Raw genomic sequence first — 9,840 nt, forward strand, 5'->3', positions numbered from 1 at the left:
AGAAATGTCCCAAATGCACAGTAAGGGCTCTTTGGAGCTCATTTGCTTGGTGGGAGGGATTGAAAATTCAATTAACAAATTGATTAAATCTTAGTAAAAGAGTACCAGAACTCTCCTAAAATGCATAAGCTATCATAGACAATTAAAAAAACCCCAACATTCATATACACAATTATCTCCATTCACCACATTATGTAAAGTAAGTAAAAAAAAAAGATCAAAAGTGATTTCTATGAAAGATGGGGTGAAAATAGAGGTCAATGAAGTCAGGCCCACCACAGGACTTTGAAAAGGCATGCAAGAGAAGCCCTGTCCAAGTTCAAGAGTGGGATGAGATCCCCAAAGTTAATTCTTCATTGAATTATATGAAGCACTATATTAATAGCATAAAGATCATGATCAGGAATGCTGTTATGGGTAATACCATCATTGAAATGGAGTGTCTTTTACACTCAGATATTGAATCTTTATAATTAGAGTTATCAATATCAAACCATGCTCCTAGAAATCTATGCTGATCAACAGCACTCATCGTTAATGTACACAGTACATTTTGATGACTGTTACACTATATTAGTTGTGTAGTACTAGGACTAGCACAGGTAGATTAGTTCCACAGGCAGGAAAGACATTAAGGGCAAGAGGAGCTAATGGAGGAGCTCATCCCTGTGTTGCACCTAGGTGCCATTGCCATTTGGAAGGGAATGAATGGAACAGGCATTACAATGCCTCAGAATAGCCAGATGGGGGGGTTATGTTCTTGTAGCAGCAAAAAAAAACCCAAAAAAAGCAAATGTACATGTTAAGGTCAGCTGTAACCTCTAATTATCATTATTATTTCAGAAGTAAAAGAGATGCTTCAGCCATCTTGCTTGGGAATATTTAAGGCTTGATTTCAATTTCATATCCAGTAGGACCAAATGACTGTAAATTCCCTGACAGTAGTGAAACTGCTCTTGATTGACAGGAGTAAGTGGCTTAAGTGAAATTAGTCACAAGACTACTGCTATACTTAAAACAGAATTCCTGCCAAAGCAGAGATACAAATCATTTCAAGTATTGTCAGAAAATCTGTTCCTACCCACTCAAAAAATTTGAATTCTGACCTATATAAGAAAGTAGACAAAGCAGAAAGAATTGCAGAGTAGTACAATTGTTCTGCCAAACATTTTCCCCATATTTTTGTTGACTATGTATTACAAAAGCAGTTTTAAGTGAATGGTATAAGCCCAGCAAACATGCTTGTTTTCACAATACATCTCCATCTGCCTTTTGTGCCGTACTCATTCTGAGTTATTCTTAACTACTTACAAGGTATAACAATAAATAAAACAGCGTTGCTAGAGAGACCTAAGAAAAAGACAACATTAGAAACAAATCAAAACCCCCAACAACTGACAAACAGTAATTCACAGCATTAAATGGGCCTTGGGAGCCCACATTTTAAAAGATCCTAAAGCAGTATTAAAAAACCCTCAGAAAAATTAGGAGTGCAAACATACACCTATTAAACAAAAATATCCTAACAATGTAAAATTGAAATAAATTATAAGTAAAGAAAATAAAATGAGGTCATAGTTCACTACATTGTGAAACTTAATACCGGCCGTAATGGTGCATCATACAGACCAGTAGGTATCTCCATTCTTGAGGCCTTTACACCTTCTTTAAATTCAGATTTGCAGACCTTCTGCAATGCAACAAGATTTTTTTTTAATTGGGGTAAAGTCCAAACTGTCTTAATCACAGAGTAGTGGTGCTGTTCCCCTGGAAGTAGTCTAGAGAAGGAAAGGAGGGAGAGACAAAGGAGGAAAAGGAAAAGAACAGTAAAGGAGGAGGCAAGGAAAGGAAGGACAAAGGAAGAGGAAAAAAGGAGGAAAGCAAAGGAAAGAAGGAAAAGAAAGGGAAAGGGAAGGGGAAGGGGAGGGGAAGATGAAGGGAATGGGAAAGTGAAAGTGAAAGGGGAAGGAAGGGGAGGGAAGGGGAGGGAAGGGGCTTATTTGAGCTTATTGCTTATTCTATCTTTTCTTCGCGATCTTGTGAGGGTTGAGACTGTAGGTTACACCCTTCTAAGTACTGGGAGATCAGCTTCTCAAATCCTATTTTCTGTTATCATCAATAGGTTTGTTTTACAATCAGGGTGCCCTTCCACTCCCCTCTCCCCGAAAAAGTACTGGCAGTTGACTGTTTCCCATAAATCTTACCTCAATATCCATTCTTACTAGAATCTTAAACATTATTATTCATTTGTCTTACAACACTACTAAAAAAAATTTGCCTTCACCTGAAAAATCTTTCTTTGCATTTACCTGTAAATGAAAAATCATGTATTAAAAGTTCACAGAGCACAAAAAAAAGGTTTCGGTACATTTATTCCAATATTCACTCAAGTTAAACAAACAAAATCAGGTAAAACAAAGGAAGGTTGAATACTGTACAGCTCGCAGGTAACCTTTTTCATCATTCTGAATGTTTCACTAAGTTTTGTAACTCTGATACTGGACACCACTTCAATCTTGCTTCCAAGTTACAAAAGAAGCTTTCAAATAAATGCAAAAACCTTGCCTTGTTGAGCTGTCCAGGTGCATCAATGAAGTGTTCACATAACTAACATATGTAATTCATAGCACCAAACCGCTTGACCAGTCAGATATGTTCCTAGTACCACACATGCACACTCACACTTCTTTACTGGTGTAACTATGATCCTACACAGATGTTTTATAAATTCGCTGTCTCAACATTAAAAAATAAGTGCATCAAGTTTCTTTGTACATTCAAGTCACTTTCTAAGGCAAATTGTCTACTGTATGTACTCCCGACTGCTTTGGTATTTTGCTTCGGTTAATTGACAGTGGACATGGGTGTTCAAGCATGTGGACTGGTCAGTTCTGGCTGGAGTGAGTGGGCTTTCACTGGAAGCATGCCTTATACCAATAATTCTGCATGTTGAAAGAAAGGCTTCTGGATGGAGTGCAGATTACATGCATATTTGGCGTATGATTGTTATGGTATGTCAGTATGCAGAGCTCAAATTAAAGTGGAAAACTGCTGATGAGTGATTAGATTGTACATCCCCTCCTAACTGCATTCTGTCTCTCTTTAATTGAGCTAACTTAATTCTTTAAAAAAAGGATCCCCATTGTGATAGCTCATATTGACACACATTTAAAACTTCCTTCTCATGTGAGAGCATAAGCAGACTGCAGTAAGTGATACATCTATTGCCACGAGACTAATGCGTACCTAATTATTTATTACTTTCTCCTCCTACCCCTCTCTTTCTCCCTTTATGTTTCTTGAGAGGGCAAATGCCTCTACCTGGCAGAAGTCAATTGGGTTGCTAGTGCATGGTTTCCAAATGTTCCACGGAGACACAACTGGATCTGTATTTTCGTAGTAATTTGTACTTTACTATGGGAAGACTGTTACTTCCCTTAGCAATCAACAAAGACTGAAAAAATTAGTGACTTGCATCACTGTGACACAGTATAGCATTTGGCAGGTATATAGTCAGCAGTTGGAATAGATGAGTTGAATTTTTAGAAAAGGTGTTTTCAAACTGAAGAATTTCTGGAAACGAAGTTTCATCTTGTGATGCAAGGTCGTCTTCTTACAGCTCAATCTTGCATGCGGGAAATGATTCATCTTGCATAACAACAGTGCTGCTGCTTGCCAAAACCATGATGTTGAGGTCCTGCTGTTTCTCATGGGTCTCTTGGTACCATTCTCTCATCACTTCTGAGTCATGAGTTGGGATTAAGGTCACCTGCAACACAAAACAGAAGTTCTGATGAATGGACAACGGAAATAGTTGTTAAGAAAAATGTCTTGCAAGAACCCCCAGCCAACAAGTATGGGTCTTTATGCAATAAAGAGTGAGTCTTTATGCAATAAATACTTGAATAAATGGATGGATAAAAGGAAATAAATCAACACGTAGGTAAGGCAAGTTGGGATTAAGGTCACCTGCAACACAAAACAGAAGTTCTGATGAATGGACAACGGAAATAGTTGTTAAGAAAAATGTCTTGCAAGAACCCCCAGCCAACAAGTATGGGTCTTTATGCAATAAAGAGTGAGTCTTTATGCAATAAATACTTGAATAAATGGATGGATAAAAGGAAATAAATCAACACGTAGGTAAGGCAAAATGACTGTAAAGAAGTAGTTTATCAAAATAAAACTTTGGTTTTGTAAGGTGCTGAGATACAGCTTTCCAGAGTAGCATCAGGCTGTAATCTGCACTGACAGCCCTTAAGGTTATGGCCAAATATTTTGTTTACTTATTCATCATGATGAAAAAGCCCATGAAATTTCCAAATATATGTAATTACCATATAAAGAGTGAAATATTCACTTTTCTTCCCTACTTAAAAAATGCAGTGTTTCCAGATTTGGATCATATATGGTGTAGTAAAAAGATGAAACAGCCAACTGGCCCTGTAAGCCACTTCTCAACTGTTTTATTCACCAGGAGCAGGTCTAAAGGGCCACATACGTGGGAGCAGCTGAGTGCTGTGCAGCTCTGTCTTTCACTCATGTGTCATCTCTTACCATCAGTGAAACAAGGTGCCCCGCCTGTGGACCCCATTCCTGACAGCTGCCATCCACTCTAGAGGTCCTCTAGCTTCTTGTCGTTATTTCCCAGAAAAGGCTAATTTCCAGGTAGTGATACTAGTAAAAAGCCTTACCTGCATGTTAGTTTCCCATTGCGCCTTGCCCTCCAGCAGGGAGTCCAGAACAGCCCTGCTTGGCTCCTCTGCTGCAGAATCATTCCCACTCACTACGTAGTAGGACGACCGCACCCTCTTGAAAAACTCAACATCAACATTCTTGCTATTGCTGTGGTTGGGAATGTATACCAGATCCAAATACACTGGAGGTCCTGGAGGCACTCCTGTAGATTTTGCCACCTTAGTATTCCCAGGTCCTTTGGAAACCAAATAACAAAAGAATCTATCACAGGCTGGTTAAATACATGCATTTATTAATTATTGCTATAACCACTGAGGTGAGACATGTCCAATTATGGTATTATCCTCCTACATTTAATGACATGTTCCAGCTTTATTGTAGTCCAGTTATGATTGTAACGGGAGAAAAAACCTGAATAACTGGAACTACATAGTACAATAAAAAATCACTACCATATAACAAAAACTTGGCTGAACCTTTCCCAGTAATATACTATTATCCAACAATTACTATGCAGGGCTGTGATTACCGAATTACCACTCAATAAATGGTGGTATTGTTTTCCAGGTTAAGGAGTGCAGCTTTTTCAAAGTCTTAGCTATACACAATTATAAAACCTAGGATCACATGGGGAGCTGTTCAGATTTGAAGCAGTCCTGAAATTTGAGGTACACTGCAAGACACGGTAGCTATTGATATGCTCAGGCTGCCTTACAGGCACTTTGGGAAGCTGCTACACGTGACAAGGGAGTCGAAGAGGAACTTAGGAGGACAGAGAAAATTTTAAAACAATTACTGCAGTAAATTGTGTCAAGTGCTTTTTTGTCTGTTGTTTCCACAAAAAGCGGGAGAAAGCATCTCTTTGCTGCTGTACATAGTACATGTATTTGTTCTAAGATCTTCAGTCAAAAGGAAGTACAATGTTTAAATACTCACATTAAAAATACTATGCAAAAAAAAAAGTATTATGTTACAAACTGGATCATAGTGTGAACTAATAATCGGGATTCAACCAGTAATTTTATCCAGAAGATCACCATTTATGGTCTATTAGCCTTCTCATGTTGATGAAGCTTGGTAAAGTTATCTGAGCAATACACTCAATTTAGGGTCACACACTTTTGGGTTACATACTGTAAGGTCAGCAAAGTCCATTACTGTTGTCTAGCATGTCATAGAATCATAGAATCAACCTGGTTGGAAGAGACCTCAAAGATCATCGAGTCGAACCCTACCGTGGTTACTAGACCATGGCACTAAGTGCCACATCCAATCTCGTCTTGAAAACCTCCAGGGATGGTGAATCCACCACCTCCCCAGGCAGCCCATTCCAATGCCTGACTACTCTCTCCATAGAAAATCTCTTCCTAGTATCCAACCTCAACCTCCCCTGGCAGAGCTTGAGTCTGTGCCCTCTTGTCCTACTGCTGGTTGCCTGGGAGAAGAGACCAACCCCCACCTGACTACAACCTCCTTTCAGGTAATTGTAGAGGGTGATAAGGTCTCCCCTGAGCCTCCTCTTCTCCAGGCTAAACACCCCCGGCTCCCTCAGCCTCTCCTCATAGCACTTGTTCTTGAGTCCCTTCACCAGCCTCGTTGCTCTTCTCTGGACCTGCTCCAGCACCTCAATATCCTTCCTGAACTGAGGGGCCCAGAACTGCACACAGTCCTCAAGGTGTGGCCTCACTAGCACCGAGTCCAGGGGCAGAATCACCTCCTTGGTCCTGCTGACCACACTGTTCCTGATATAGGCCCTGCTATTCCTCATAAGACAAAATGCCAAATTATATGATAAGATTTCCTGAATTAGAGATTTTTTACTATTGGTTATGTTACAAAATATTTTATTATCTTTGATAATAAAAAATCTGTGATATATCTTTCTGACTTGTGGATATCAACACTGGGTAAGATATTGGATGTTACATTATACGTTTCAATGTCATTACCATAGAATCATCGAGGTTGAAAGATCTTTAAGATCATCAAGTCCACCTGTTAACCTGGCACTTCAGTGTAACCCCTAAACCTTAAACTGTATCTTCCACCACCTCTTAAACACATCCAGAGATGGTGACTCCACCACCTCCCCAGGCAATCTATTTCAGTGCCTGACCACACTAACAGTCTAATACCTACTCTGAATCTCTAATCTCTACCAATAGAGCCTTGTCTTACTCCTGTACATATCTGAGAATATTGCCTTAAGGAAAAAAATATAAAATCTCATTTAGAGCTGAAGTGCTGCAGAAATGGACAGCATGAGAAACTATATTGTTGTTTTGAAACGTATCTGTTAACAGATACATGTGGTGCAGGAAAGGAACAGTAGACTACTAAAAATGGGGAAGCTAAAGGCAGTAGAATGCTGTTATGTTTGTACTGAATCCTAGACCTGCTCCTTGTAAAGAAGCTTTCAACAGAACATCAGTCCTCACAGCAGTAAAATCAATGTATCCCCCAAATACTCCCTAACAAGGTCTGCTGGAAACAACAGATTTGTACAATGCCTCCTTCAGTAATCTAATTCATATTTTATTGCTGCTTAGAATACACAACAGTCATTTAAAATGACATTAAATTTCTGTATGTTTAGTCAAAACGCTGACGGCATAAGACTTTAACAGGATTATGTGATGTACATGCTGAGTTCACTGAGAGTGTTTTTACTACTGTTGTAATTTTTTTAAATTCTCCTTTTAAAATCAAGTCAGCAAAGTAATAAGAGTATCAAAAGGCTGATAGTGATTTTGTCTCTCACAATATTAAATTGCAATAATTTATGTTAAGAGAATTGTGCCTACTTATTTCTCACAATGAATTGCTGCTAACAATCACAATTCATCACAATCACACAATCAAAATTAATACTGATTTCACTTCACCTACAGAAGTGGTACTTTAATTCTATTAGGTGATTAACAGTTTAAACAGCTAGTATTAAATTCCTTTTATTTTATGTACTCTTTGGGCAAACTCACATCAATTTTCTCAGATTGCAGAAGTAAAACTAGTGAATTTCATGCATTTAAATATGGCCTTTACACTTTGGATTTATACTTAAAACCTTGACTTTCTTTGGAGAATTGCTACAAACCACATTCTCAGCTGATATAAAGGTGAACTAACTACACTGCAACTAAGAAAATTCAAACACTAGGGCACTGCTATCTGTCTTTACCTGTGGCTGCAGTCTTTGCCGACTTGGATGTTGTTGTATTTGCAGCATTCTTGGTGTCCTTATCTTTCTCTTCCACTCGAGACTTCACCTCTGGATTAGCAATATTTTTGGCTGCCTTCTCCACAGGTTCCTTCTTCTTTGGAGAAGCTGTTCTGGAAATTTTGTCTAAGGATTCTTTTATAGCTGGCTTTGGTGCAGCCACTTGTTTCGATTTACCATCACTTTTTTTAACAGGAGAAGATGATTTGGTCTTTGTACCCTGTTTTTTTGTCTTTGTCTTTTCTTTGAGGTCCTTCTTCAAAGGTTTACCTAAATTCTGATCAACTGGAAGAGCCTCTGGATCAACCATGGTAACATCAGGGTGCCTAGGGGAAGGACTGCGATCCTGAATCGGGACAGGTGGTGGGTCAATGTGTTTGTATGTAATTGTCTTGTCTGTCGGAATGGTTTCTGACTCATCTTCTGAGTCAATATTAGCATCTGCAGTGATGGAAGGACATTCCTCGGTCTCCGGTGGAACATCTGAATCAGTCTGAGATGGGGCAGACTCACTCACAGATGTGGGAGGAGTATCATCACACTGTCGCCCTTGCTGCTTTCCCCCGGAAGGTGGCTGAGCTCCCCCAGACTGAGTTAGTGGCTTCTCTTGATCTTGAGACTGTTCTTCAGTTGCAAACCATTCAAGAGGGTTTGGGTTGATAAATGAGGGTGAAAGCTCAGTTTTGGGATGTTTATATTCACAAGAGGACACAAGGCATAAGTCAACATCTTGACGGGATTCTGCTAACGATTTACTTGGAGTGAAATGTGCGCTTGTTTCATAGGAATAGCTAGTAGCTTCAGGTGACCTGGCGGCTCTCCCAGTTGTCTCAAACAAGTAATCTGTGGCTTCAGGTGAACTGGAGACCTTCCCAGTTGTCTCATAGGAGTAATCCATGGCCTCTGATGACCTGGGGGTTCTCCCCATTGTCTCATAGCAGTAGCCAATGGCTTCTGGTGACTTAGAGGTTTTCCCTGTTGTCTCATAGGAGTAATTCATAGTATCGGGTGATCTGGTAGCTTTCCCAGTAATCTCATAGGAATAATCTGTGGCCTCAGGTGATTTGGTAGTTTTCGCAACTGTCTCATAGGAATAATCTGTGGACCCTGGTGACGTGGTCATTTTCCCTGTTATTTGATAAGATGTGACCTCAGATGACCTTGTATTTTTTGCAATTATCTCATAGGAATAATCTGCTGCCCCAGGTGACCTAGTAAGGTTCCTGGTTATCTCATAGGAATAATCAGTGCCCTCAGGTGACCTAGCAGTTTTTCTGGTTATCTCACAGGAATAATCCATGGCTTGAGGTGATCTAGTAGATTTTCCAGCTGCCTCATAGGAGTAGCTAATACTCTCTGGTGACCTAGTAGTTTTCATTCTGGCTTCATATGAATAAGTAAATTCTTCTGGTGACTTGCTGCTTTTCTCTGAGTCTTCCTTTTCTGGGCTGAACAAAGGTTCTGGACTGTGCTTTGTTAGAGGCTCCTCATAACCAAAGGCTTTGGCAGAAGACACTTGCTGTGACAACAAAGGTGTGTGACTAGCTGACACGGCTTCTGTGATTGCAGGAGGTGAATCTGGAAAAGTAGGAGAATATAGAGGAGAAGATTCCCTTGGAGTTAATGGAGATAGGTCAGACTTTGGTGACAGCTTTTCTCCTAAGCTCTGCACCTTTTCTGAAGTAAAAGAATGCAATGGCATATCTCTGGATGGAACAGCACCTGAAAAAGTTTCCTCTGGCAGTGGTGAAGCTACCTGGGAAGGTGTATGAGCCGATGAAGTTGAAGATGAAGCTTCAATTTGAGAAACTGAAATAATTTCTGAAATATCTTTCTCTTGAGAGTAAAATGACTGCCCCACAGGTGATAGCTTCTGCACAAAAGGAGGCTCCTGCATATCTGAAGGGCTATAATCTACTTCT

The 9,840-nt window shown here is 39.7% G+C and overlaps 1 protein-coding gene across 1 annotated transcript; it reads right to left on the reverse strand.

Moving 5' to 3' along the window:
• Positions 1 to 3,106: 3,106 nt before the first annotated feature.
• On the reverse strand, positions 3,107 to 9,343 carry MAP1B (microtubule-associated protein 1B). Its single transcript, XM_009084852.1, has 3 exons — positions 7,880 to 9,343; positions 4,695 to 4,933; positions 3,107 to 3,769 (listed from the first exon to the last, which is right to left on the reverse strand). The coding sequence occupies exons 1-3, from the start codon at positions 9,294 to 9,296 to the stop codon at positions 3,614 to 3,616; spliced, it is 1,812 nt and encodes a 603-aa protein (XP_009083100.1). The 5' UTR covers positions 9,297 to 9,343; the 3' UTR covers positions 3,107 to 3,613.
• Positions 9,344 to 9,840: the final 497 nt, after the last annotated feature.

The sequence above is a fragment of the Acanthisitta chloris genome, unplaced genomic scaffold, assembly GCF_000695815.1.
Source record: "Acanthisitta chloris isolate BGI_N310 unplaced genomic scaffold, ASM69581v1 scaffold2730, whole genome shotgun sequence".
NCBI classification, from domain to species: domain Eukaryota; kingdom Metazoa; phylum Chordata; class Aves; order Passeriformes; family Acanthisittidae; genus Acanthisitta; species Acanthisitta chloris.

Bases quoted from the DNA above. Each gene is read 5' to 3' on its own strand.
- MAP1B (XM_009084852.1), bottom strand. From the start codon at position 9,296: ATGAAAACTACTAGGTCACCAGAGAGTATTAGCTACTCCTATGAGGCA. The intron at 4,934-7,879 runs GTAAAGACAGAT...TGGTTTCCAAAG, and splicing joins GGCAAAGACTGCAGCCACAG to GACCTGGGAATACTAAGGTG. The intron at 3,770-4,694 runs GTAAGGCTTTTT...TTTGTGTTGCAG, and splicing joins AATGGGAAACTAACATGCAG to GTGACCTTAATCCCAACTCA.